This window comes from Diplodia corticola, assembly GCF_001883845.1.
Source record: "Diplodia corticola strain CBS 112549 chromosome Unknown scaffold6, whole genome shotgun sequence".
NCBI lineage: Eukaryota > Fungi > Ascomycota > Dothideomycetes > Botryosphaeriales > Botryosphaeriaceae > Diplodia > Diplodia corticola.
The window spans coordinates 584,066-611,474 of NW_017971485.1; the positions used below are offsets into that span (position 1 = coordinate 584,066).

Genomic DNA, 27,409 nt, shown 5'->3' on the forward strand with positions numbered 1-27,409 from the left:
ATGTCCAAGCCTAGCCTCGATGAGGCTACTGAGGCTGACGATTGATGCGGGGTGCGTGTGTCTGTGGGGGGTCTGGCGGGGCGGGGGAGGCGTGCGGAATCGAAACGCGGTACTTGGCCGAACGCGGCCTTCTCTCAATAATCTCCTTTGCTCGCTCTGCGTTGTCCGTTTGCCTTGGGTGCGCTGCTGCAGGGCGCGGAGCCGGTGCGGGCGTAGCGCAGAGCAAGCGCAAGCGCAAGCGCAAGCATAGGTAGCGGCACCCCCCGGGCTGATGAGCAGGAAACCGGAACCCAGCAGGTAAGGCGAGAAGCGGGACTACTACTACTGTCAGGATTTGTTGCAGTCGCAAAGTAGTGTAACGACGATCGCGGAAATAACTCGCTCGTAGTTGGTGGCTCGTTCCCGCCGGTCGTTTTTCTTTCTTATTGTTCGAAAGAACAAGCCTTTCCCCCCCACACTTGCAGCTTGCCCTGTTCATTGGGCCAGATACGGATGAGTACAGACAAAAACCGCGCCAGGCGCACAGAATAATGCATCAAGTAAGACATCGGGGCAGCGGGGGCGGGCATACGGAGGGTTGAGGGAAGATTTCGAAACAAGCTTTTGACGACAACGTGACGACAACGTAGCAAACGTCGCACCGCAGCACGCCATGGGAACCTGCGAAGAAAATCCAACCGTGGCCCCAAACAGGTTGCTGATTCTCCTGCATTCGATTCGATGGCTCCACTTGTCCCGATGCGAGCCTACTTCCTTAACTCCGGAGCTGCACACCACACACCCCCACAAGAGGCCTGGACACTTATGACGATGCAGACATGTAGATTTGTTGAAAGTAATCTAGAGTTTCGACGACCCGCTCGGCCGCTCTAGAGCCTTTGTCTGCTTCCTGTAGTTCTTGACCAGCTGCCGTATGGCCAGATCGAGCAGCACGTCTTCCGATCCTCCCGGGATCCTGTTGCCGCGAGATGAAATCAGTCAGCTGTCCTTTTCTTTTCAGAAAAAAAAAACAATGCTGTGAACTGAAGGGAATAGGAATGTCCATATTGAGGGGTACGATGTTGATGTCGCTGCTGCCCTCACTCACTTCACGCCCACCGACCATCGCAACAAACAAAGAAAGCAAAAAAAAAAAAAAAAAAGGAAGCCAAAGCATACATACCTCTGTCCGGGCACCTCGCGGTAAATCCTCTCGGCGATCTCGCCCTGACCGGTCCTGGTGTATCCGTTGCCGCCAAACAGCAGCACGGCACAGCGGGCGCACTCGTCGAAGACGATGCCGGCGCGGGCCTTTGCCAGGGCGGTGAGGCCGCCGAGCCGGGCGTCGGCGTCCGCCTTGGAGAGGCGCGTCATCTGGTAGACGAACTGGTCGACCCAGGCCTGCAGGCTCTCGAGCTCGGCGCCGGCCTTGGCGAGCCGGTGCCGGACGACGGGCTGCTCGACGAGGGGGGCGCCGAAGGCCTCGCGGCGCAGGACGTAGTCCATGGCCGAGGCGACGGCGACGCGGGCGTAGCGGGTGGTGGAGATGGCGATGGTGAGGCGCTCGTGGTTGAAGTTTGTCACTGCAGGGGTGGGTTTCGGTGGTCAATACGTCTTCTCTCTTTCTTTCCCTCCTTTTCCAACAAATCCATCACACATCCCACACACCCCGTCCTCGGTCCCAGCACGGCACTCTTCCAAAACGAAACGAGACAAAAGAGGGAAGGGAGCAACAAAACTCACTAATATACCTCATCCCCATCCCCTCCTCCCCAATCAAATTCTCCACCGGCACCTCCACGTCATCCAACTCGATAAACGTCGTCCCCGCGCTGACCTGCCCGCCCACCTTCAACCGCCGCATGCTCACCCCCTTCTCCCCCTTCAACGGCACGACGAGCATGCTCAGCCCCCCCGGCCCTTCGCCACCCGTCCGCACCGCCATGGCGGCGTAGTCGCTCCAGATGCCGTTGGTGATCCACTTCTTGGTGCCGTTGACGACGTAGCGCCTGCCGTCGGCGGACTTGACGGCCGTGGTCGTGATGCGCGCGACGTCGGAGCCGGCGTCGGGCTCGGTGATGGCGATGCACGCGCGGGCGCGGCCGGTGAGGAGGTCCGGCAGGAAGCGGGCTTGGAGGGCCGGGGAGCCGAACTTGATGATGGGCGGCACGCCGAAGGCCATGCCGACGGTGAGGGAGCCCGAGGGCCCGGCGATGCCGGCGCGGGCCATCTGCGGAGGGGGTTCAGTTTTTCTGGATGGATTTCTGGGGGAAAGGGAAAGGATTGGAGTGGCGCTGCGGAAGATGCAGGAGCGGAAGATGCAGAAGTGGAAGATGCAGAAGAAGAAGAAGAAGAAGCGGAAGCGACTAGGGGAATGGCATTCACGTTCGACTCACCTCATCGCAGTAAATCGCCCCGTGCAGATAGTCGAATTCCTCCACCTTCACGCCCCCGAGCAGCTCTCCCAGCCCCAACTTCCTCAGCCACTCGACCGGCAGCGGTGCGGGCAGGTTTGGCACCAGCATGTTGGCTTTGGCAAAGGTCTCGAAGACGTGCGGCGGCACCGTCTCCTGCGCGTCCCATTCGAAGGCATGTTTGAGGAGGTTTTCTTCGATGAAGGTCCGGATGGCGCGCTGCCAGCTGCGGTGCGAGGGCGTGTGGTAGGGCGAGGGGAGGTCGGAGAGGTAGGGGGGCTCGGCGAAGGGGGTGGGGGAGGTGGGGAAGGTGGTTGTCATTTTGGTTTTCTTTTCTCTTTCTTTCTTTTTTGGTTCCGGTTCTTGCGTAGGTGTTGGTGTTGGTGGTGGTTGCGGTTGTCTGCGGAGTAATGAGAGAGGGGTGGGGTGGAGCGGAGCGGAGGCGGCGATCACGGTTCCCGGTTGGCGGTGAGCTTGAAGGACGGCACGAGCTGTTTGGATGGACCCCTTGCAGTGGGATGTGAGAGAACGGGAAGCCGGGAAGCCGGGAAGAGGAGAGGTTGTGCGCTAGGTACCACACGTATTCTCGCGGATTGGAAAGCTGGATGGCGAGGGGGGATACAGTCGGTTACGGGCGGAAGTGCGGCTCGCGTGGAAGTCACAGTCGAGGATGAGTGAACAAGTGTTGTATGGACCGAGGGAGGTTGTCGGGGGTGGAGCTGAAACTCGGGCAGGGAGGGCAGGGACGCAGGGACCCCGCGGGGAAGCTTCCCCCACAGCTCGAGGTGCCGAGGTCCAGGGAACAGCCGCTTTCCCCGAATAGGCAAGTTTGCCCAACTGTTGTGCTGATGCGAGCCCCTGGCCCCGGCCCTTCGCAGCTTTGTCTGCTTTCGCCGCTTCGTACGAGCGTAGCATGCCAGCGCTTTGGCCTTCGACCTGCATTGGCCATCGACTTGCATCCTCGGCGAAGAGAGTCGCGGCGCCGGCGCCCAGTGCCCGAAATGTGGACCACGGGGAGAAGTGCTGCAGGGACCGTCGACCGTTCTGATCCTTGCCCGCCGCGTGGCTTGCACTACCGTTACCGCTCATTTCTGAGAGGGCAGCGAAACTTCTGTCAAGACTGCCAGTGCTGTCTGCAGCTTCGGGTCGGATCGGAGAGCCTTGCAGCCTTGCTGCTTATCGCGCTAGCCGCAAGAGGAAAGAGTGCTCTGCACGCCTTCGTCCCGTCTCGCAGTAAGGGGGAAAGCCTTCGTACGCTCTCCACCAGACAATGGTCCAAAGAGCAGACCCACGTCACTCTGTCGCTATTCTTGGTCTTTGTCCACTTCCTACCACCGAATGTCTTTGTGTGAGAAGAACAATGCACACATATAAGTATTCTGATCCTTTCCACATATCCCTCGTTTCGTCTCCTTTTGGCCTATTCTCTTCTCACTGTCATTCGAGTATATTCCATTCGGTATGCCTGGACGCAATCGTAACCAGAACAGAAACGGGCGGGCCCCGCAGAACTTCCAAGGACAGCACTATCAAAGTCACGGGAACAACAGAGGCAACGGTAATAACAACCAATACCGCCGAGGCGCTAATACCACGCACCAGGGAGGCAATGGTAGCAACACCCAAAATCACCGAAGGAGCAACGATTACCAGGGAGGCAATGGTAGCAACAACGGACAAAACAGAAGAAACAGCACTTACCCAGGAGGCAATGCTAACTACAACAATGGACAACACCACCAAAACAGAAGAAACAACAATTACTCAGGGGGCAATGCTAATTACAACAATGGACAACACGGACAAACCAGAAGAAACAACAATCGCCCAGGAGGCAATGTTGACAACAATGGACAATACGGACGAAACAACAATCACCAAGGACGTAGTCCGATTAACATCCATGGACATCAAGGGGGCCACAACCCTCACCAGGGACGCAATAGAAACAACAACGGAAACTACCAAAACAACAACTGGCCCAACAACAGAGGCCATCAAAACGGCGGCGTAAATTTGAACGTCGTCCAATGGCAGGACGACCAGCATGGAAGAGGAATCGTAACCGAGCAGTTGGTTTACGATGGCTGTGTCAACAACGGGGGGTGCAATAGTTATCACGATCACAGAGGTAGGCTGGTCCGTCTGTGCAACGGAAACTGCCAGAATCAACAAGACGCGAACTACCCATACTGCCAAAGGGAACCCGACATGACCCTGAGCAACATGGCCGCCCCCATCCAGATTGACTTCTCTCCTACCGACGTCGACCTCCGATTGCCATTTGACGCATCCGCGTACCCTTACAACAGGGAGATTCAGTGGAACGGCTTCGCCGAGGTCGCCCTCAAAGAGAATCGTGAGCGTCGGCTTTGGTATGACAGCCTCAGTTGGGCGGTAGACTCGGATGGAGACACTGTCATGGCGGATATGACTACCAATCGACCCGTGTGGTTTGTAGGCCTCTGGAAGAATCCGTGTTATGATATTGATCTGGAACCCGGCCCGATGGATATCGATGGCTGTGGACTTGCTGAAGCTAACGCACCCATAGATATCGAGGATTGGGGGCTTGCTGAAACCATGTCAGAGTATTAGGGCAGTGCAAGAGAGTAGGTAAGTCAGTATGGCATCAGGCTGTCATTACCATGTTTACGAAAATTCCCCACCTTAAGCGCGGAAAGCCGTTTGCTGGTAAGGTTTATAACCCAATATCATATATTTCAATCTACGAAGACTTCAAATCAATACTTTGCATCACCATTGAATGAGGCATGTTCCTGAAATTACTGTATTCCATTTTTTTTTCAAAGCATGCGGGCAAGCTTAACGCCAATCAGTTTCCAACCAGAAATCGTGTACTACACTTGAAACTATCTACAGCCAGACATATTGGACATTGATATGACACCAGATAATACTTTCCCGAGTATAACAAAGGCTATAATGGTTTTTTTTGTGCACGTTCTGTAAGTATTGCGAGTCCATCCGACGGTACTCGGTGCTGCCGAACGGGAAGCAATACAACGCCATTGTTCCCATTGTTAGATCTACAGGAACTTGGCCACTTGACAAAGAAAGTTTATATATAGTTCACCCGTTTCTTTGATCTTGTCTTCTTTGTTACAGACAATGGCTATCAATGGGCGAGGGAAATGGTATAATACCATTGATCCTGCCCCAGTGGGCAGAATCATCCTTCACGCACTCCCTTGTAGCAGTTTTCACGGTAAGTTCTTCATTTCATACGCTTACTGACAGCATCAGTCATCTGGAATGGCTTCGGCATTAGCAGTCAAACGCCCCGGAACCCCTAGTGGTGGCATCCTACGACCGCCCACAGCCGCTTGTTGGTTCTTCGCCGACAGGCAAGGTCCCCTATGCCCTTTCGTCGAAGACGAGGAGGATGATTACCACAAGAAGGAGGACGAGCAGCAGAATAACAGCATCTCCACGGCAGTGGTAAGGGTCCGATCCGTCCGCTTCCCCGCCGACAACCCCGTCACCGCCATCCAGCCCGTCAGTAGATGGATCAACACGACGGTAATTCCTTCCCCGGTGGACCCCGATCATGTCTCTGATACCCATCTCCTCCCAGTGCACCCATCCAGTCCCACCACCGGCAGGAAGTTCTCCAGCCGGCCTCGCCATCAGTGGCCGCCGGCCATAGACACCACCATGCTTCACGCCGCCAGCACTTCTTGCGACAGCCCAGCCATGTGGTCCTACAGGTCGCCTTCAACGCCATCCTCTCCATCACCGGTCAAGGTCAACTCGCCTTCTGCATTCACCCTCGTCTTAAACGCGACGCTGGCCGCTCTGCAGCAGCAAAAAGCCAACGAGCAACAGCAACAGCAACAGCAGCAGTCTCAACAGCAAGGCTCGGATGGTTCCTTGACAGCGGCAGCGAGCTTGCTAGAGGATATCGCGATGCAGTTGCGCACGGGGCCGAAGAGGAAGAGGGCGTGGATGACGGGGTGTGCCGACGACTTGGCGAACGGGGAGGTGCAGACTGCGGTAAGTACTTCTCTCCCCCCTCCTTTGAAGAAGGCGCGGTGCTGGTGGGGCCAAGGCGAGGGCGTGTCGGCTATGGGGAGCGGTGACGGCGATCTGGTAATGGACGATGCGCCGACATGGACGTGGCCGGGGATGCAGCAACAGCAACAGCAACAGCAACAGTACTTCTCCAGTCAGATGGACGTGGATTGGGACTTGACGCCGAGACAGGTGAGGACGGGCTTGAATAACATTGTTGGGGACGTAGATGGGTATGAGGCCGAAGACGAGGATAACGAGGATGGCAATGGGGAGGAGCAGGCTCCTCCGAGAGGGTTTGGCAGGGGAAGGGGACAGAGAGGTAGGGGTAGGGGTGGTCAGCGAGGCGGTTGGCAACCCCGCGGTGGCCACTCTTCCAGAGGAGAGCTTGATAGTAGGGCTTTCGGTGGTGCACATGGCAGTGGTAATGATAGAGGGGGAGGCAACAGAGGGAGAGGCAACAGAGGGAGAGGCGGTCATCGGTGAAGCCAATGGAGGGACCAGAGCAGGCGTAGGGGAGTACCGTATCCGCAGCAGTACTACTAAGTAAATAACGTCTACAACAGAGGATCAATTCATACTGACAGAAAATATATCCGGTTGCCGCACTGGTGAGGTTAGTGGCGCTGCTGGCGCATATTGTGGGCCGGACTTGGTCTTCAGGGGGCGCGTAGACGAGCTGCTCACAAATCCTTAGTCTCCGCTTCTCCTGTATTACAATGCGTTGGAGGGTCCTTCTCGTCGCAGCAATCATCGGGGCAGAAAGTCTTGGGTGGGAGGAGCAATGTGCCGAGGATGACGTAAGTTGGGCGTTGTCTGGGTCGCAGCTGCCGATCGCTGCGCGTCAGACGGCCCCTCCTCCACCCCACACTTGCGCCAACGCCATGCCCTTCGGAAAGCAGCTCGACGGTCTCATCTCCAAGGCGAAGACCCAGTACGACAAGTACCAGGCCTCGCACCAGCAAGCTCCTCCCGTGCCACCCCATCCCAATCAGCAGTACCCCGGCCAGCAGCAATACCCCGGCCAGCAGTACCACCAGCAACACCAGCAGCAACAGCAGTACTACCCCGCCAACCCTCCCAATCCTGCACCCAATCCCGCCGCATACTACCAACCTGCCGCTCCGCATTTCTATCCCGGCTCTCACCCTCCGCAGCAACAACAACAGCAGTCATACTACCAGCGACCCCCGCCGCCGCCGCCGCACCCCTCTCAGCAGCAGCAGCAGCAGCAGCAGCAATACCCCCCACAACAGTATGGCCAGCCTCAATACGGCCAGCCCCCATACGGGCAGCAGCCTTGGGGGCAGCCGCAGTATGGGCAACCGCCGTATCAACAACAGCCATACCAGCAACAACCTCCGCCCGTCCCGGCCCATCCGAGCGCCCCACCGCACTACTGGGAACCCACCCTCCACCCAAGCGCCCCCGTCTCCGTGAACTTCGAGCACAAACAGGGCGCCACGGGCTGGGGCAACAATGAAGCCCAAAACTACACCTCGGACCCGCGCAATTCGTTCCACACGCCCGCCGGCGCCCTGGTCCTGCGCGCCATCGCCGACAACTCGGCGCCTGACGGCCACAAGTACACGAGCGCGCGCCTGGTGTCGCACCAGCCGCTGGCCCGCGACCGAGGGTTCCTGCAGGTGCGGCTGACGGCGCCGTCGGCGCGGGGTGTGTGGCCGGCCTTCTGGCTGCTGCCGCGCGAACCGTTCGCGTGGCCGGGCGACGGCGAGGTCGACATCTTCGAGGCGTGGAACGGCGTGCGCGAGAACCACGCCTGCCTGCACTGGGGCCACTTCGACGGCAACGACTGGAACAAGCACCGCGTCAAGGAGACGCCCGTCCCGCTGCTCGACCACCCCAATGGCCGCTGGTACGGCTTCGCGTGGGACCAGGACGGCCCCGGCGGCCGCATGGTGTGGTATGTCGACGGCGCGCCCGTCATGAAGGCTGAGATTCCGCCTGGTACGCGCAGGCTGGCGGATTTTCAGATCATTATTAATGTCGCCATGGGCGGGAACGTCAACCAGGGAGTGCTGCCCGATAATGGGCAGTATGATATGGTCATTCACTCCCTCAAGCTCCACGAGGAGCCGACGGGAGGCTGGGCTGGGTTCCAGAGGGATTGGGCGACTGCCCCTGAGGGACATGCGATGTAGGATCCAGAAAGTAAGGTTTGACACTGGGTCTTCTACGCTTTCTCAAATTGCGGATTTGGTCATTCAAGCTGTGGCATACGAATCGAATTACCCTCCGTGTTATTTTTGTCACTGGTTTCCCTGATCTTAGCACTCTCTTTGCGCCTGTATTGAAATTTGTTATACCATGTTTACCTGTCTTCTCTCTCTGCGAGTCTCAATGCACGATCCCTGTTGGCAAATTCTGAGCCTTGCAGACAAACTTGAAGCCCACAGGCTGCACTCACAGCCACTGCAACAGATGATCTCCTAATGCGAGGCGAGGCTGACCTAGTCGTCCCACGGGATAAAACTTACGATCAGCGTCTCTCGGACCGTCTAATCTAGCGCTTCCCATCGACTCAGCGCCCAGAAACGTTCACAAGAATCCTTCAAGCACAGCTGAAAGCATTTTCAATACGCCATATCCTAGCGCCCAGGATCCTAAGGATTCGAGGACTTCCTCAGCGGTCAACCGTCTCGACATGTCGCGCCCTAACGCACGAGGCTGTAATGGCTCAAAACCCATCCTCACTGTAGTACGCCTACACACCGCTTCGGTAAGCCGATGAGACGCGCCTCTTGCAGATTTTGACAACTCCATGGTCGTTCTCCATAGAACCGGAACGACCGAGGCAACCGCAGGGCATTCCGATGAGAATCGGTTAGCACGTTATTTTGACAATGCCCCTCAGGGCTTTTGGAGCCAATACACGAAAGAGGGTCAACATTCAAGCGGTCTCTACATTTCAGGTAGGGAGAGGATAGGCAGAGGAGACTCATCAGTGGCCGCCGGTTGCTCACAAAGCATCCTATTGCTGGCCTGGCGCCGGCACGCACTTGTAAAGGCGACGTCATTTGCTTCTTGAATACTGCAAAGATTCCAGTCTTGCTGCTCTGTAGAGACCACATCTGTCATATCTCGGTAGAACAATGCTAAGCAAATGGCCTCGTGCTCGAGAAGCAGGAAGATCTCCGTCAACAATGTTTCTGGATACGATAGTCATGCTCAGAAGCTCTTGTTGACGGACTAGAGAATTCAGTTACAACCTGGGCCTCTTGTTTTGTACATACCGGCTGTAGAAGCCAACAGTGCCACTTAAAATAAAATAAAAACAAAAGCTGCCGCTCTTATAGGCAAAGACTTCAATGCCTTCTTTTACGAGTACCCCCATATCATACCGTGTTACGCTAGCTCTTGGGAAGAGGCCATACTATCCTATACCGCTTACCACTTGTCACGACCTCTTCAGCATTTTCTTTGTCAATACTTTTTCTCTCTTAAAAGAAAGAGAGTCCTTTCTCAGAAGACAGCTGAGACTGAGCAGCCATCCCTGCCGAGAGTATATCAGGCGCCTCACCTTTCCCTACCACTGACACCTCCTCCGTCACAGCATCCCGACCTTCGCTGACGTACTCTGGGACTCAATCATAACAAGTCCAGAGTGAGTATTTCACTCGATAGTGATCGTACTATGTATAGCAAGGGAAGTTTTATTCGTCTGCATGTTTGCTTGGTGACTGAGGAAGCCCCGAAATGGGAGATGGCAGTGTCCTACGTTCAGCGTAAATACTGCTGTCCATTAGCGGGCGTAAGTGGTAGCAAGCAGCATTGCCGAGATGGCTCCCCAATCCCAAACTTCAACATCAACATTGATACGGTAAACTTCTCACAGAAGCCGTAGAGAATCTCCAAAGGCGGTTGCGCTTGCAAGGACAGGAGTCGTCATTTGATCACCTTTCTTGTAAAGGGAACCATGCATCTACCATCGCAATGCTTCCCACGTCGACTAAAGAATTGGCGCATGCACACACGCGAACAGATGCGGAAGGGGCTACAACGTGACAGTTCATTCTGGCCCTATGTTCTTGACTAAACACGTCCATCCACAAGGGTATACCTAAAAACCTAAGACTCGCCTCTTTTGATCCCATCTATCGTGTGCATCAACCCCGCCCTTTCACCGTTTCCCTTGACTTTCTGATCAGAACAGAGCAACGATACGACGAAAAACGCCTCTATGCATAAAAACCAAAACAAAACGCCCTCAAAACACCACGTCCACCACCAACCAACCAACCAACCATATAAATTGATCATCCCGTTTACCACCCCCCACCGATACTGCTGGCCAGCCCAGCCACCCTCTCCACATCACTAGCCTTCTTCGCCTTGCCCACATCACTCTCGACTTTCCTGTAGCTGGTCTGCGTAAGGCCGGCCACATCCACGCCCGTGACGTCGCTCCAATGGCGCAAGAAAGCGTGGACCTTACGCCTCGAAACGCCATCGACGACGACATCCTCCTCCTCGCCATCCGCACCCACTTTGCCCGCATCGCCATCGGTCTTCGACGACGGCGGCGCAGAGTCCACATCCATAGCATCGCCACCGACGTCCGACTCCATCACCCGCTCCGCCGCGTCCATATCCACATCCTCATCCTCTCCGCTTTCATCTTCCGACGCCGACGACGACGACGACGCGGAAAAATACGCCTCATCCACCCTTCTCAACCACTCCTTCTGCTCCTGCGGACCCGGCTTCCTCTGTTGCTGCTGCTGCTGCTGCAGCTTCACCTCGCCACCATCCACCACGACGCCTTCATCCGTCGCCACCCCCTCCCCCTCCCCCCTCAGCTCCGCCACCTCCCCCGCCTTGATCTGCCCCCCACCATTCGTACACCCACCCGGACACGCCATGACCTCCACATACGCATACTCACCATCCCCCCCACCAGCACCACCAGCACCACCAGGAGGAACCCCCCTCCTCCTCGCCGCGCCGGGCATCCTGCTCGCGCGCGCGGGCTTCAGCCGGCGCACGAGGTTCTGGATGTTGCGGAAGCCGTAGAAGCGCGCCGCCTTGACGACGACGGCGCCCGTCGCCGCGTCGCGCAGGACGTACTCGACCACGTCGGCGTTGCGGCCGCGCTCGACGTGCAGGGACGGCGGCGGGGCACTATTGGCGTGGTGGCGGGCGGCGAGGGTTTGCATGATGTGGTAGAGGTAGCCGCCGCTGGTGCCGACGGCGAAGGGGTCGGAGGGTGGCGGGGTGGTGGTGGTGTTCTGTTTCCGTTGGCGGGTGGTGTTTGGAGTTGGAGTTTGTCGTCGTGAGGGGAAGAGGAAGGCGTCGAGTTCGGGGTCGGGGAAAGGGACGCGCTGCTTCAGCGGCAGTGGCGTGCGCGGGATGGCGGCGAAGTCGACGCCGCGGCTCTGGGCGAGCGAGAGGAGCTCGCGGGCCGTGATGACGCAGTCGACGTCGCGGACGGGTTCGTTTTTGGAAGAAGACGAAGAAGAGGCGGGCATCCAGGCGGCCGACGTCAGCTCGGAGCGGCTGGCCTCGAGCTTCTTGTCGAAGCACGGCATCACGGCCAGATGCCACACCCGCTCGGGTGCCACGCCGAACCGGCGCCACAGGACCGACTTGACCAGCGTGCCCGCCAGCGCCTGCGGCGACTTCATCCGCGACAGGTGCGGCAGCACGTACGGGTGCGTCTTCTCCGCGTAGCAGATCCACCCGGGGCACGCCGACGTCAGGATCGGCTTCCTCGGCATCGTCGACGCGGCTCCTTCTTGCCCCGGAGTAGTAGTAGTAGTAGTAGTAGTAGTAGCTGGAGAAGACGCTCCCGACGACGATAGCGCCGATGACACCTCGTCCGCCGCCAGCACCAGCGCCGCCTCCCGCACCGTGTTGGTGTCGATGACCCACGCGAAGCCGCTGCCGTGCGCGCCGCCGCGCCGCACGCCGTCCGGCCCGCTCAGCAGCCGCTCCACCATGTGCCCGGCCTCGCGCTCGCTGACGCCGAACGTCGCCGCCAGGCTCGCGCGCGCTTGCGGGCTGACGCTGGCGACGAAGATCTTGCTTTCGCCGCCGGCAGTCCCGTTGGCCACGCCGTTCACCCCGTGGTGGTGGTGGTGGTGGTGCGCCGTCGCGCTGTTCGTCGCCACGCCAGTCTTCGCCGCGCCGTTCGTATGCCTTTCTGTTGCCGCCGGCGGCGCCAGTTCTGGGTGAGCGTCCAGTGTGTTGAGGACTTCGGTGTGTGATTGCAGCGATACGAGCATGGCCTCGGCGGAGGTGACGCAGCCCGAGCAGGCGAGGCAATCGGTCAGCGAGAGCTGCGCGGGCGGAGGGTTGGCGGCGGTGACTTTGTCTTCGGTCGTGACTTCGTAGGGGTTCTGAAGCGGGGAGGTCAGTCATATTCCAGTCATCTCTAGGGAATTTACTAGAGCGAGAGAAAGCACGGGGGTGTATTTGCTTACGGAAGCGCCATCCTTGGACTCGGCTGGTATGGTCTCGATAGGTTTTATGCAGGCGACGCCGGGAGAAATGAAGTCGTTCAGATCGTCGGCGGAGAGAATTGCGCTCATCTTAGGCGAGATGTTTCGGCGCAGCGACCGGTAGTAAAAAAGAGGTGGAAAGCTCAAGAGCAGAAGCAATAGATGGGAGGGGCAACGCGCGCGCACTCGGGAAACGGCGAATATTAAGCAGCCAGGTGCAGCGACATGGAGGGGTTCAGAGGGGGCTCAAGCGGAGAATGCTGACCAAACAATATAAGAGAAAGACAGTAGCGTATCCCGGAGAAAGGCACAGGCAGAAAACGCATCCACACTTTGCTATGTCATGGCGCGCGCAATCGCCGGCGGTCATTGCGGTGGCGGAATATGGAGACGAAAGCCCTCCGACGTCGGCCTATCGATAAGCCTGCGTTTCTAAGCATTTTCCCGCGGGCACCACCGCCTCACCGCCTGCCCGGTCCGGCAAGGCGCGCCCTCTTTTTCTTCGGGCGCGTCGGCCGTCGGCCATCATCGGAGCAACGACGCAGGCTGGCCGTGGAACTTTCGACTACACCACCCTCCTGCAGAAATACACCCACGACCAAGTCTGCCCCACTCGAGCTTCCCCTCCGCCGCTCTCCAGACTCCGCCAAACTCTCTCCTCTCGTCGCATAACATAATGTCGCAAGCCTACCAGCCCCCGACCAGCGGCTCCGGCGCCGGCGCCGCCAGCAGCGTCGCCTTCGAGGACACAACCAAGCCGGTCGCGTACCTGTGCGGCGACTGCGACGCCAAGGTCATCCTGCGCCGTGGCGACCAGATCATGTGCCGCGAGTGCGGCCACCGCGTGCTGTACAAGGAGCGGACGAACAGGTGAGTTTGAGTCGGAACAAAGGAATCCAGCAACGTCGTGTGGACCTTGAAGCGGCTGATACTAACGCAACGGCACAATAGGATGGTCCAGTTCGAGGCGCGCTAGGCCTTCTCAACCAAAAAAAAAGAAAGAAAGGAACAAAAAAAGAACATTTACTTTGTGACGGAGAACAACAATTTCTTAGGAATGTTGCGGGAAACTTTCGCAAAAAACGAGGCAGAGAGGGATCGACAACATTACCATCGAGAACGTGAAGCCGACCACCCCATATCCTTGGAATCTAGACGATGGTGGGGAGACAAAGTTTCACGGGCGCGAGGCCCCCTTGTTCGCACGCCGGAAATAATACAGGGTGGAAGGAGGGGAGATGTTTGCACTGCGTCTGCCGTCCTTTCTCGCTCCCCTCTAGTGACCCGCGAGAGGAACGATCTCTATCTGACACAACGTGGTTTCCAGAGGTTCCCCAAGGAAATTACAACATTTGAGCATCAGCGCGTATGGAGAAACTGGGCGTTTTCTGGGGAGGCACGTGGTGAACTTTGTTAGCAAGCGGTTCTAGTTTTTACAGGAAGAGAAGAATGATAGACGTTGACGGCGGGCTTCGCTCAGATGCACACCTTTTTTCGTGGAAAGAAAATCAGTCTATTGGAAGGCCGAACTCTTGCTTGTCATTTTCGCGTAACGTTATGTGGAATTGTTATTCGACCTCTCCATCCACGTCTTCTTCACAAAATCGACCAAGAGCATGAGCAGAGCCCGAAATATGCCAATAGAACAGCGAGAGACCGAATAAAAGAACCACATAATCTTCAACGGACAAAATTCCGAGCTTCAGTCTCCATGTTTGACGCCATGACCTCATGAACCTCTTTTTCTTTCTACTCCGAGTACATATACCTGCCTGATTGCCATTCGTGTACGAGCCCAAATCGCTAGGAAGGATAGTAACAGATGAGCATAACAGAAGTGTAAGCTTTAGAGCAACTAAAAGGTGGTAAGAAAACAAAGAAATATATGATGGGGAAAAGCCAAAAGCCAGACATCGCTCGAGCTTGTCACCGTTGATGAAATCGTGTCCATGAGATGATGGAGAATTAAACAATAGAAGGAGACGCAGACCCCACAACCCTCGTATATGCATATACGCACAATCGCTCGATCAATGGTTAGAGTGGCTCACCCACTGAACGCACCACTCCACCCACGTTGGTTCATGTGCAGACTCTCCATGGCGACGACGGCAGCACCAGCCGCGTGGTTCACGACGGAAAGTGCACTCAGAAGGTAAATGGAAACCGACATCCCCATCCGCTATCCTCTCGTCTAAGTGTTGGCTGAATTGGCTGGTTTAATAGCTGGCTCGACCAAGACGAACAAATGTATAAAGATTTGACGTTTAGTAGAGAAGCGAGAAAAACAGGGAAGAGAATAAAAGGGCTGATCTGCTGTGACCCCATCCTGTGCATACCACCAAAAAAAAAGAAACCGTAATACATGCTCCTTCATGCTCGCTTGATCTTTTACTTTTCCCTCTTTCCCACTCTCTACGAGCCGCGGAAAGCATCGAAACGCTTGTACGTGTAACCGATGAACGGCAAGCTCATCTCGGCCGCCATGTCCTCGGACTGGTGCGCAGTCTGCGCCCGCAGTGCCGCCGAGTTGTCGTGCTGGTCGATCTCGTCAATCGGGAAGTACTGCGTGTCGACGTTGGATGCCAGCTTCGGTTCGAACGGCGCCCTGATCTTGCGGAGACCATCCCACTGCACTCCGCGGAAGAAGGCGTGCTGCTTGATCTCGTGCCCACCGCCGATGCGGCCAAGACGGTCCTCGGCATTGCAGATGAGTCTGCTCAAGGTTAGAACGATCAACAGTATCAGAATAGTGGGGCTGGGTTTCAAGGGCTTGAGGGGGTGGCAAAAGGAAAGGAAATTGAAGAAGCAGCGCCACTCACCTCCGAATGAAGTCTTCTGCTTCAGCGCCAAGCTGCTGGTCGGGCGGGAAGTGCAGGTTACGGGGCCAGTCAACAATCTTGCGGTAGGTGTCATGGGGCTCCTCAGCGCAGAACGGCGGCCAGCCAATAAGACACTCGAACATAATAGTACCGACGGACCACCAGTCGCAACCATAGTCGTAACCCTTGCCGCTGAAAATCTCCGGAGCGATGTAATCGGGCGTACCAACGGTGGAGTAGGCCAGTTGACGACGCGACTTACGCCAGCTGTTGATCTGTGTACGATTGCTGACCGTGAGCTGGATCTGATCGATGGCAACCGAGTTGCGGTTATCGCGGTTCGAAGATTTTTGCGTGTTGCCAGAAAGGAGCTTCTGGTAGTATGACGCCTCGTGCTCCTTGTGGAAACCAGTAGAAAGACCGAAATCAGTGAGCTTGATGTGGCCGCCACGGTCGAGAAGAATGTTATCGGGTTTGATATCACTGTGATGGGTCAGCAAATTCCGCCAGAGTTCAGAGGTACGCAAATTTCATACCGATGTATGAAGCCAAGCTTGTGGACAGCCTCAATAGCCAGGGTGAGCTCAGCCATGTAAAAGCGAGTGATGTCCTCCGTGAAAATCTCGTACTTGATGAGCATAGTCATCAAGTCACCACCCGGCAAGAACTCCATGAGCATGTACAGAAATGTGTTGTCCTGGAAAGTAGTGTGGAGCTTGACGACCCAAGGGCTGTCCGACTCAGCCAGGATATCACGCTCGGAGCGGACGTGTGCAAGTTGATCCTTCTTGAACTACACATACAGTCAGCATCCAAGTGCACCAGCGTGCTGATTTCGAAGCGTACCATTTCCGCCTTGATAAGAGACTTCAAGGCGTACACCTTGCCGTCGTTCTTCCTCTGCACCAGCTTGACCTCACCGAACGCACCCTTTCCGATGATCTTCACAGTGACAAAGTTCTCTGGCCTTTCGCGCGTCCGCAGGAAGCGGAGGAATCTCATCTCTGCTGCTTGGACATCCTGAATCTTTGCCTGCTTCTTCGCCTCGGAGATGTTCGGGTTCGAGAGGATCTGCTCAAGCTCGAGAGCTCTGTCGCGTTCATTGCGTCAATTGTTTTTGCTTCGTGCGAAAATGAGTCACGGAAGCTTACCTGGCGTTCCTGTCACGAGCGCGCTGAACGCTCTGGCGGAAGAAGTCGCTGACCAAACCGGTGGACAGACGGGCACGCTTGATGATGTTGTCGGTGTACTTGTCGGGGTTCTTTGCCGGAGGCTCATCGTCATTGAGCGAGGGTTGGTGCTGGCCGGGCATGTGGGCGCTCAGGTAGTTGCCATACTGCTGCTGGCCTGAAGAACCAGCGGTGCGGGGGCGGTTGGGGTTGGGTGACGGCTGGCGACCGTAGGGGCTTCCAGAACGAGGGGTTCCCAGGTTCTGGTTGGAGAACTGGTGGACGAGGCCATTGGTGCCGTCGTTGTAGCCCTGGGGCGTACGGTAGGCAGCCTGCGGGGGCTGCATGCCCTGGTATTGTGGTGGCGCGTAGCCCGGGGAGTTCATGAAGTAGCCAGCACCGCCGTAGGCGTTGTTCGCTTGCTGAGTGCCCCAGACCTCCTGCTGTCCATTCTGGTTCGGGTAGACAGGCTGTGGGAAAGTGGAGGGCGTGGTGGGATATGCACGGCCCTGCTCCGCGGCAAAGTTCCGGTCGTTGTTGAAACCGAAGTTTAGGTGGAGGCGGTTCTGCTGATTGTTCTGCATGGCGGGCGCAGGGAGGAAGCGTTTCGGCTACGAGGCAAATCCTGGACAATTCTGGTGGTTGTAAGCCCCAAGCGTGGTGAGGGGGGGACAGCAGGACCCCTACCTACGTGAAGAAAGCGTGACGGCGGCAATGGCGCCGCGGGGTGTCAAGCTCAGAGATTCGCTCCAGCCGAGGCAGATGGCGGCAATGCGGGCAGGCTGCGCGGAGGGTGGTCAAAGTGAAGGTGTCGAGGAACAGCGCAAACGGAGAGCTGGGCCTGGGAGGGAGGAGGTTGCGGCGGGCACGGGGGAGAAGGCGGAGGCGGGAGGCGGTCGGCGGGCGACAGGCCGAGCGCACGCGGCTAGTTGGCGGGACGGTTTATTAGGGATTGGGTCCTCGCAGGCTACACAGCAACAGCAGGGCGCGAGAGCAGCGATCTGGGCAATTGGAATTGGGCCAGCGTCTTGCTTGGGGTTTGGGGGGAGCCTGTCGAGGGCGGGTTCGTCGATAATACCGGGACACGCCGCCCCTTGGGCCAAAACTGCAGGAGAGCTGCCAGTCTGGTTTCAGATTGCCCACCCTAGGGAAGGCGCCGCACCAGCAGCACGCCAGCCCTGCCCCGGGCACGTGTTGCCTGCAGCTGTCTACCACGAGCTGACGGCCTCAACTCGCCTCAATCGGGCAAGACACGCTCGCGATCAGCGTTCGCCTCTGCGCACCCCGCCTCAACAGCACTGTCGCCGCCCGACTGCAGCGCCCGCCCAGTGACCCAGCGACGCTGTTTCACCAGCCTTTGCCGACGTTTCACGGTGCACGCAGACCAACACACGGCGTCGTCCGTATAGCCGCGTCAACACACATGCACCCAACATCAACACCCCCTCTGCGTCGGCGCCCCGTCGGCCTTGCGTGCCTGCCGGGGACACATTGGCCCGCCAATGGGCGGTGACAGGAGCCCCTATGCATGTCAGAGCTGCCTCCAGAGCTGCTCTCCTGTCTTCCCAATCCAGGGCGACTCATGGCCCGCGAGCGCGGGCCAAGCTTTGGGGTCCTCCCGACAGGGCGCACCGATAAATCTGTCCAACCAATCCAGTGCGCCCAAAGCAACCTATAGAGAATGCAGGCACGCGAAATACCACACACTGGACGGCCGAGGCATGTCACCCGCGCAGAAGACAGCCGCCCAGGCCATGGACCCCAGACAGAGAGGGGCAAACCGCTGCAAGCCACCGTGCGCCTGCCCGCCTCGTCACACGATTGTCATGCTCACCCCCACAACGCATCACAACAGTTGGCGAGCCAAAATATTGATTTCCTTGTGCTCTGCAAGGAGCTCTATCGAAAACACGGCCTGTGTCCAGATTCCGATCACCATCGGTGGAGGCCAGATTACACCTCGCCAACCCACAGAAACTTTCCAAAATAACCCACCCACTTCTCCTACGACAATACAATACCAAGCCGCTAGGTATCGATGACGTCCCCAGCCGTCTCCAGAAATGCAAATCCAAAAGTATCCCACCAGACCACCAATCTATATAATTACCAAATGATAGAGCGTTAAAATGCCAGGCTGTTGCAGCAAGCAGTGGCCATCTGCTCGCGAACGCCGTGAGAGAGAAAGGTATGAAATGGGGCACACAAATGGCCGGCAGCCTCTGAGCTCGAAGGCAGCGGCCCAAATGGCGCGCGTAGAAGAGAGAGGATTAAGGAGTCGGGACTTTCCTTGGGCTCGGAGAAAGGGGGGAAGAAACAAGAAGTAGAGACCCAACTCTAAACAAAAGCAACGCCTGATATGCACCCAATCCAACCAACCGTTTTGCTTTTTCGTGCACTGGTGGGACAAGACCTATCCAAGAACGCCAATCAATGCAGTGAAGTAAGGAGAGCCCTGCTCAACTGCTGCCGGTGCGAAACGGGAGATCGCGACTCTTCCTCTCTATTCTTTCGGAAAGAGAGAAGGGTCGAAAAATATTGCGTGTGGCACCAAGTGAGGGTCTATCCCTACTGCTGGCTCATGAGCTCCTTGACCAACTCGCGTTGGGCAGTGATCTCGGCCTGCAGTCTTCTTGTCTCGCGCATAGCCTCGTCCCTGTTCGGAATGTTAGAAACATTTCTTATGCTTGTTGGTCGATCGGGTGAACTCACTTCTCGGTCTGCAGCTCTGCAACTTCAATCTGTGCCATGTTCATGCGGCCAACCACCTCCTCCATCTCCCTGTCCGCGTCCGACAGGGCCTTCTCCAGGTCGTGCACCTTGTGCTCCAGTTCTCCAGTCTTCGTTGCTTGCTGGATCGAGATACCAAGGCCGCTCGATGTGATGTCTAACCTCGGGCTTCTCTGCGCGAAGATGGGACTGAGGGGCTTCGGCATGGGGCTGTATGCTGGTGTAAGCCTGGTCGTATCGAGCAGTCCCCGGGCGCCTTGCATGCGCTTCAACTGTGCTACTTGACTGTCGTTGATCGCACGCAGCTCATCTTCGTGTGGGTTGAGCGCCTCATCCGATTGGTTCTGCGCCACCGAGACGCCTTCCTCAGCTGCGCGCAGCTTGCTCTGCATCTCCGTGATGCGCTTTGCGGCGAGACGCTGCTCGCTCTCACCTCGTCCGATAGCTTCGGCAAGACGCTGCCTGAGAGCATCGTTTTGCTGTAACTGTATTTGAGTTTGAGCCGCGAGCTCGTCCATCCTCTTGGCGGCCCCGAAGAGCTCAGATGCAAGGGAGTGTTCCTTGTCCAAGTGTGCAACCTCCGACTCTTGAAGATTACGAGCTTGCTGGCGATACGTCTCGGCCTCCTTGAGAGCGTTATCACGCTCCGTCTTCGCGTCCGAAATGCTTTGCTTGAGCAGACCCAGGACGCGCTCGGCTTCTTCCGCATCCTCTCCTTCCTCCATTCCTTTGACACGCGCGAGCGAGAGAGCGTGGAGGGTCTGAAGTTCCTTGTAAGCCCGCTCCAAAGTGACTGGCGCCTGAGAGTCATCACTGTAGACACTGCCCGCCGACGGTCTCCGCTCTTGTACAAACATGTCCTTCTCACTCATGAGATCGCGAAGCGAGCTGGTTTCCAGCTCGGCACGGGCAAGATCCATGCGAACGCCACCAAGGTTCTTCTCGACTTGCCACTTCTGATCGAGAGCATCATCTGCACGCTTGCGCAGATGGTTGATTTCGGCGCGGAGGTTGGTGACCTCACCGTGGAATGCTGTGCGTCTGGGAGACACATTGAGCGCACGGTCCCTCTCCATTTCGAGGAGTTTGATTTTCTTTGCGTGGTTTTTCTCCTGCTGTTCGTAGCGTGCTAGGAGCTGTTTGAGAGCACGGTGCAGAGCATCCCGCTGTTCTTCGACATCCTTCATCTTCTCTCCAAAGTCGCGCGGGGCTTCACCTTTCTCTTTGACCGAGTTGGATCGGGAAAGACCAGTGAGCGTGCCACTGCGGGAGCCACGTTTAAGAAGCTGGACGGAATTGCGGGCGAGGGAGTTAGAACGAGAGAGACCAATCTTCGGCGAGGCGGATGCTGTTCCTTCCTCGCCTTCCTCGGAAATCGAGTTGAAACGGTCCGACTGCTGCGCCAGTTCGAGTCGCATGCGGCGCGCGTTGAGCAAGGATTGGTTCTCGTTGCGAACCGTTTGGAGTTCTTGTTGAAGGCGAGAGTTCTCCTCGCCGAGAGCTTGGAGTTGCGTGGCCTGGAGCTGAGCAACCTCAGCGATGTTTGCTTCGTTTTGAACGGTACTGAGTTGACGCTTGAGGCGGGTTATCTCGTCCTGAAGCTTCTCGATGCGGTCTGCCTGGGCATCATTGGTTTCGTTGCGGACATTGTCGAGCTCATACTGCAGACGAGCGTTTTCTTGTTGCATGTCCTTGAACTGGTCCAAACGAGTGCGGAGGTCCGGGAGTATTTCCATTTGGAAGGATTCGAGTTCCTGTTGCAGGCGAGTGTTTTCGTATCTCAGCTTCTCGACCTCTCCAGCCCCGGTTTCGAGGCCAGTCAAGCGAGCGTTGAGCTGCGGGATGATTTCATCACGCAAATTGTCTCTCTCGCCCCGGTCCTTGTCGTGCGCCTCACGCAGGGCTGCCAGCAAATCTTCCAGGTTTTCCTTGGCTTGCTTCTCATCAACAAGCCGGCGTTTGATATCATCCAGCTTCTCATTCCCCTGAAGCTGTTCCTCCAGAGACTGGACTTGAGATTCAAGGTCTGCGCGTCTCCGCAATTCATCTTGAAGCCGCTGTGCAGTCTCATTCTTGGCTGACGCCCTGTCCTGCTCTGCTTTCCGGCGCAACTTTTCCAATGTCTCCAGTCTTGCCTCGGGGTCGCCAATGGGGAACTTTGCGGAGCTAGCACCAGAGTCCGAGTAGTAATCGCTCGTCCTCCGGTTTTCTGTCGTCCCAGTGGGATTCTCGGCCTTGTAGTTTTCAAGTTCGTCCTCGAGTTCCAACTCCCTCTTGATCGAGCCGGCTAGTTCTTGGCTGATCTCGCGCAGCTCGCGCTCGAGCTCCTCAACATGCGCATTGACACTGGGAGAGGATGAGTAAAGCGGTGTGCCGGGCACAGTGAAGTACGACTGCTGGGAGTTGGCAGCAGGAATGTCCAGCGCCTTGGGCGTCTTCTTCTGCAGGTTGAGACCGTTGGGTGCCGGGGAATCGTCAGAGAAGTTGGTAGCAGGCGAGCCGTTCGCTAGGTTTTGTGATCCAGACTTCCATCCAAAGAAAGACGTGAACTTGTTGCCACCGGCTGCCATCTCAGGTTTCGGCGAGTGGTCCTCGTCGTCCGTGAGCTGGTCATAGTCGAGGAAATCGCCTGTGACGCCATCCTCTCCGTGGATCTGAAGTGTCAAGTTCGGGGTTCTTTGTGAATCATATGAGGACATGGTCGGGGTCCGTTCGCGGCTGTGTGTATTATCCGGAGCTGTCTCAGGATCCCATTCAGATGTTGAAACTCGTGCCGTGTGGTAGCTGCTGGCCGCGCGATCATAACCCGGCCGGGAATTGTCTTCCACCCCTGGCAGCAAGCCTCCGTACTGCGATGATGCTCTCCTTGGGCGATCTTCGTCCTCGGCGATGTAGTCGTCTAGCGGGTCGTTTGGCGTAGCGCCGGTGGTGGCGGAGCTGCATGCAGGTCAGTCTGACAGTCGCGGTTTGACGTCGCGCCCCCGAAACGGTGCTGATTCGCGACCAAGGGTGCGGCACATGGACATACTTGTCTCGGGTACTGGGGTTGAACTCTTCCTTGGTCGCGGTAAGGGGCGGCGTGAAGACTGCTTGGGAGCGCGCGAAGGGATGAGGTGTGTTGTCGGTAGAGAAGGCGCGCTGCGTGTGACCTCTCTCGACGATCCGGGGGCCCGTGGTATAGCTTTGGGAGGAGAAGCGCGTGGCGACGGGCGAGGCGTTAGCGGGCAGCGGCTTGCGACGGACGGGAGGTGATGCAACGGTCGGACTCGCAGGTGTCTGAGCGCGAAACGTCGCAGAAGAGGGCGTTGTGATGCCGAAAAGCGACGCGGTCCTAAGCTGGGGGGCTTCTATATCAGGCGACAAGGGCGTCTCAGACGAATTGGAGCCCCGGCGGCGGAGAGGTGGAGTCTGGGTATGGGCGTGCATTGTTCCAATTGGGCAAAGATGGAGATAGTGAAGGGCCGTTGCACGAATCGGTCGGGATTCTCGTGATTTCTTCCTTCTAGGCTTTGGCGCACCGAGGCGCTCTCGAATCTTGTCCGCGTGCGGTAGGGGAAGGGGAGGAGGAAAGATGCGCGCTCCGCAGTGCTATCGGTGGTGGTCTAAGCCGCGTGCTGGTGGCCAGGGCAGGCTGCTGATTGGGCGCCTGCGCAGGGAAAGCTGCTGGTTCAGGGCAGTGGGCTGCCTGGCACTGCGGAGAACGGCGCTTGCACCGAGCGTGGCCAAACGGGCCCTCCCCAAATGGACGCCAGCCCGTGAAGCAGAGGCCGGCCGCTGTTCTTCCCCTTTCTCGGCTGCGCGTTCATTTCCCTGCACACCAGAACCGCGCTGGGCGGTGGGGTGCATCACTGCAGCGCGCCCACAATCGATCGCGGTGCGCGCTGCGATCCTGTCGCCGTCGTCAATCGCGCCATTCAGAAGTAGCGCTCCCGTCCAATCGCGCGCGACCCACGCCCGCCGCGTCGCCCGCCAGCGCGTCCGCCGCGGCACCAGAGGCCCAGAAGCGCCGCCGCCTAGCCCGCTGCCGTGCAGTTCATTTGGCCCGGCCCGCCGCTGGCGAATTGTTTCATGTCTTTCGATGCATCGGCGCGGCTAATGGACGTGTAATTTCGCTGCTCGCCAGCCACGTTAGCTCGCCCATCATGCCTCGTCAGGGGAGGCCTCGGCGCAGGCCTCCACGCCTCCTGTCCTATCGCTGTCTCTGCCGGCCAGAACTGAGACCCTCCGCCCGCCTGCCGAACGCATAAGGAGGCGTGCAAATATAGCAACCTTGTATATTTTGCATCGACTTCCCAGCGCCTCGCCAGCAGCTGTAATATTGAGGACCGACAGGAGCAGCACACCAGGACGCGTTGGCAGTGCCAGCGGCACAGCGCCCTCAGGGTCCGAGGGTCCAAGCGATCGACCGACGGCGGCGTCGGACGCGGCGAAACTGTTGTTCCTAGCTGGCCCAGCTCGCCCGGAGGCGCGTCATACCGCGGGGACAACATGGAGACATCCTGAAGTAGCAGTCCAGCAGCGCTCCCAATACCATTCTCATTTCCCCCGAGGTGCATCGCGGCACACCGCTCACACTCATGTCGTACCACTCCCCACACCCGTCCCAAACACAGTACCAGTTCGACGCATCCACACCGCCGCCTCCGCCGCCGAAGCCCTCCGCTCACTCGAGCGGAAGAGGCACGCCGCTTACTGGCCCGCCGCTGCCCCCCACGCCGGCTCAGATAGCCCAGGCCCAAGCAGATCCGGCTTCCCAGTCGCCTCGGACTTATGGCGGTCAGCAGCCGGCTGTAGTTGACCAGCAGCCGCAAATTGAACTACCTGAAGAGGGCTGGCTTCCAGATGTGCTGAAGGATAAGAAGTGCGAAATTGCCTCACAATGCGTGATGCGGATCGTCCAATGCTCACAATTGCATGCAGCACGGCTGACCTCCAGGCGGTTCTTGAGAATCCCGAGCTCCAGAAAGCGCTTGCTCACTCGCCCGACACGGCCCACCCCTCCATCGCCGCATCTACCGTCGCGCTCAACGAGGCCTTGGCAGCCAACATAGCACTGGCAGAGTCGTTGAAGAACCTTGAGTCACATCTGCAGCACCAGCGCCAACATACCCAGTCCCGGCTGCTTAGCCTTCGTGCCCTCGAGGGACAGTGGCGTGCGAAGCAAGCCGAGCAAGACGCTGCACTCAAGGACTTCAGCCCGCCAGCACTCTACCAGAGACTAAGCACTTCCATCACCGAGCAAGAAGCGCTTTGTCGCGGTCTAGAAGAGAGCTTCCTTGAAGGCGAAGGTGGTGGGCAGGCGACCGAACGAGAGGTTGCAGAGTTTGTGAGACGGATCAGGGAGGGCAAAAAGGTCGCATACTTGAGGAGAGAGAGAAAGGAGAGATGGGATGAGGGAAGAGTTGGCGGCTGGCGATGAACCGTGAGTGCATATCCGTGCGCCCTTAAAAGCGGTGTCCAATAATGTTGGTCGCGCTCCTGCTCATGCCGTCGTCGCTTTAGTGCGCGCATTAGAGATACCCAAAGATGAGACGCTTGCAAGTAATATTAAGAGTAGAATAAAATGCTGCCCGACGGGTGGATACACCGTTCCCTCTTGCGCCAAATAAGAGCGGCAAGGCCGAAACACAAACCCTTTCTCGAAGAAGGCAGGCGTCCCGTGTTTGAGAAATGGTGTTGAAGAACACTTCGGACGGAAGGTGTCGGATTAGTGTCTGTCCGGTTCGCTCGGAACCTACAGGGGTCCAGATAAGGATAGTGGTGTGGGGTAAACAACGTGGGAGCCACCGAAAAATTGCGCCCTAGCCCTATAGAGCAGGTAATATTGCCGGCTTCTATCGAGTGTTCGTGCGAATTTGCGCTGCTAAGGGAAGCTTGGACGATTCTAGTGAAAGAAAAAAAAAGGGTATGGCTGGTCGCAGCAGAAAAACATACCTACGGCCTTGCGTAACGGTGACACTCACGGCTTCCCTCGCATTCTTCCTAGCTTCGCCCTCACGACCTTGCCACATCTGGACCGGGCGGTATCACGCGCGCATCAGTAGCCGGGAATCCCGGTGGCGCGAGATAATAACTATTCAGCCACCACAGCCCTCGACGCTGCTTTCCAGGACTTTATCACGGCAGCTCCCGGCAAGCGTACTCTCCCCGCCATTTCTCCTCTCGTCACTGCCCTGTAACATCGCCGATTCACCAACAACATGACTGTGTGCAGCGCGAGTTGACAGATCAGATGCTTGTTCCGAACTCTCGCCTGCCGATAAGGCCAGGCCGCACCGTCTTCGTCTTTGCTGGCATAACGGCACTGTTTCTATGGCAGCTCTACATCCTCGACACGATACAGCCCGTGCAGATAGCAAAGACGCTCTTTGGAGGGCAGGCAAACATTGAGGCTGCCAATGCCACACTTGGAGTACGTTACCGTCCATTCTCCATCGCGAGTCAGTGCCAGAATACCGTTTTTGCTAATGTCGCATTCGTACCTACAGTTCCAGACAATCATCGCCATATCCTCCGAAGATACATCCAAGCCGGGCGCATGGCGTCAACACGGCCTCCTCGCGGCGGCGAATCGGACAGGTCTAGCAATCAACGTACACCAGTCACGGCACGTTTCGGACAAGGAGCTACACGCCTTCATGCAACATAAGTCGAAGAGCGGCGAGTCGCCACGTACAGGCAGCGCAAGGGCGTGGCTGGCACACGTGGACGCACTCAAGTACGTTCTCGCGCACGACATCAACACCGCCCTGATCCTCGAGGACGATGCCGACTGGGACGTCCGCATCCGGCAAATACTCGCACCAAACGCAGCGGTACCATCGCTGGTGCGCGAGATCCTAGACGACGGCCACAGCGACAACAACAACAACAACAACAAAAAATCTCCCTCGAACGCCACCATCAGCGGCAACAACAACAACACCAACGCCGACAACAACTCCACCCTCCCCTACACCCTCGGCTACGACATCCTCTGGCTCGGCCACTGCGCCTCGGTCAAGACCCCGCACTCGCGCCAACTCGACACGCTCGCGGACGCGGCGTCGCTGCCGCCGGCCAACCGCCTGCGCGCCCTCGCCGACCGCTACGCCTACACGCCCCTGGAAGACGGCACGCGCAGCGTCATGCGCTCGCCGGGCCCCACCTGCACCTTTGCCTACGCCGTCACCCGGCACGGCGCCGCGCGCATCCTCGAGATGGCGGGCGGCGAGAACGGCGGCGCGGCTTTCGACAACGAGCTGGGCGCGGGGTGTGCCATGGGAGAAGAGGGGAAGAAGCCTGGCTTGAGGTGCGTGAGCGTTGCGCCGGAGTTGTTTCATCATCAGCGGGTTGTTGACGGTGGGGATGGGAGGGGTGGGAGTTTGGTGGAGGGGATGAACTGGGGGGAGGAGGCAGAGGAGGCGGAAGGGGAGCTGAAGAGTAGGATGCGGAAGAAGGTTAAAGCGGGTGAAGGTGTTGGTGAACGGAGGTCTATCACGCTTAACATCATGTACAGCGCCAGGTGTAATGCCGAAAAGGGTGATGGAGAGTTGGTTGAGTGTATGCCGACGGATGAGGAGCTGGATCGGTACACGACGTGAGAAGGTGGGGGGCGTTGGTGGCTGCGGAGGGATCTTTTTTTTGTCTTTCTTTTTAGGAAGTGGTGGTGAGAACGAGGTGAGTGCGGGAGTTCGGATTGATACCCAGGATAAGTTATATTTTCAACACGACAAAAGCGACTAGCCTTAGACAATATAACGATTAAAAGCTTGCGATTGACGCTGTCGAACTCAGTGAAGCAAAGGTGAGAATCCATC

At 57.5% G+C, this 27,409-nt stretch overlaps 9 protein-coding genes across 9 annotated transcripts; 5 read left to right on the forward strand and 4 right to left on the reverse strand.

Moving 5' to 3' along the window:
• Positions 1 to 840: 840 nt before the first annotated feature.
• On the reverse strand, positions 841 to 2,714 carry BKCO1_6000203 (acyl-dehydrogenase; the record flags this gene model as incomplete). The annotated part of the gene is made up of 4 exons (XM_020277854.1): positions 841 to 955; positions 1,163 to 1,562; positions 1,723 to 2,209; positions 2,376 to 2,714. The coding sequence occupies 4 exons, from the start codon at positions 2,712 to 2,714 to the stop codon at positions 841 to 843; spliced, it is 1,341 nt and encodes a 446-aa protein (XP_020133717.1).
• Positions 2,715 to 3,854: 1,140 nt separating this feature from the next.
• BKCO1_6000204 (uncharacterized protein) lies at positions 3,855 to 4,991 on the forward strand (the record flags this gene model as incomplete). The annotated part of the gene is made up of 1 exon (XM_020277855.1): positions 3,855 to 4,991. The coding sequence occupies one exon, from the start codon at positions 3,855 to 3,857 to the stop codon at positions 4,989 to 4,991; it is 1,137 nt and encodes a 378-aa protein (XP_020133716.1).
• A 544-nt stretch (positions 4,992 to 5,535) lies between these two features.
• Positions 5,536 to 8,590, forward strand: BKCO1_6000205 (glycoside hydrolase family 16 protein; the record flags this gene model as incomplete). Its single annotated transcript, XM_020277856.1, has 3 exons — positions 5,536 to 5,622; positions 5,661 to 6,724; positions 7,126 to 8,590. The coding sequence occupies 3 exons, from the start codon at positions 5,536 to 5,538 to the stop codon at positions 8,588 to 8,590; spliced, it is 2,616 nt and encodes an 871-aa protein (XP_020133715.1).
• Positions 8,591 to 10,714: 2,124 nt separating this feature from the next.
• Positions 10,715 to 12,979, reverse strand: BKCO1_6000206 (cytosolic fe-s cluster assembly factor nar1; the record flags this gene model as incomplete). Its single annotated transcript, XM_020277857.1, has 2 exons — positions 10,715 to 12,787; positions 12,872 to 12,979. The coding sequence occupies 2 exons, from the start codon at positions 12,977 to 12,979 to the stop codon at positions 10,715 to 10,717; spliced, it is 2,181 nt and encodes a 726-aa protein (XP_020133714.1).
• Positions 12,980 to 13,565: 586 nt separating this feature from the next.
• BKCO1_6000207 (metallothionein-i transcription activator) lies at positions 13,566 to 13,865 on the forward strand (the record flags this gene model as incomplete). The annotated part of the gene is made up of 2 exons (XM_020277858.1): positions 13,566 to 13,759; positions 13,841 to 13,865. The coding sequence occupies 2 exons, from the start codon at positions 13,566 to 13,568 to the stop codon at positions 13,863 to 13,865; spliced, it is 219 nt and encodes a 72-aa protein (XP_020133713.1).
• A 1,439-nt stretch (positions 13,866 to 15,304) lies between these two features.
• Positions 15,305 to 17,464, reverse strand: BKCO1_6000208 (serine threonine-protein kinase cot-1; the record flags this gene model as incomplete). Its single annotated transcript, XM_020277859.1, has 5 exons — positions 15,305 to 15,605; positions 15,712 to 16,194; positions 16,248 to 16,504; positions 16,558 to 16,801; positions 16,863 to 17,464. The coding sequence occupies 5 exons, from the start codon at positions 17,462 to 17,464 to the stop codon at positions 15,305 to 15,307; spliced, it is 1,887 nt and encodes a 628-aa protein (XP_020133722.1).
• Positions 17,465 to 19,448: 1,984 nt separating this feature from the next.
• BKCO1_6000209 (intracellular protein transport-like protein) lies at positions 19,449 to 23,036 on the reverse strand (the record flags this gene model as incomplete). Its single annotated transcript, XM_020277860.1, has 3 exons — positions 19,449 to 19,536; positions 19,593 to 22,547; positions 22,639 to 23,036. 3 exons carry the CDS (start codon positions 23,034 to 23,036, stop codon positions 19,449 to 19,451), a joined length of 3,441 nt encoding a protein of 1,146 aa, XP_020133721.1.
• Positions 23,037 to 24,187: 1,151 nt separating this feature from the next.
• BKCO1_6000210 (modifier of rudimentary modr) lies at positions 24,188 to 25,029 on the forward strand (the record flags this gene model as incomplete). Its single annotated transcript, XM_020277862.1, has 2 exons — positions 24,188 to 24,471; positions 24,531 to 25,029. 2 exons carry the CDS (start codon positions 24,188 to 24,190, stop codon positions 25,027 to 25,029), a joined length of 783 nt encoding a protein of 260 aa, XP_020133822.1.
• Positions 25,030 to 25,842: 813 nt separating this feature from the next.
• On the forward strand, positions 25,843 to 27,193 carry BKCO1_6000211 (glycosyltransferase family 25 protein; the record flags this gene model as incomplete). The annotated part of the gene is made up of 2 exons (XM_020277863.1): positions 25,843 to 26,022; positions 26,099 to 27,193. The coding sequence occupies 2 exons, from the start codon at positions 25,843 to 25,845 to the stop codon at positions 27,191 to 27,193; spliced, it is 1,275 nt and encodes a 424-aa protein (XP_020133786.1).
• Between the last annotated feature and the right edge of the window lie 216 nt (positions 27,194 to 27,409).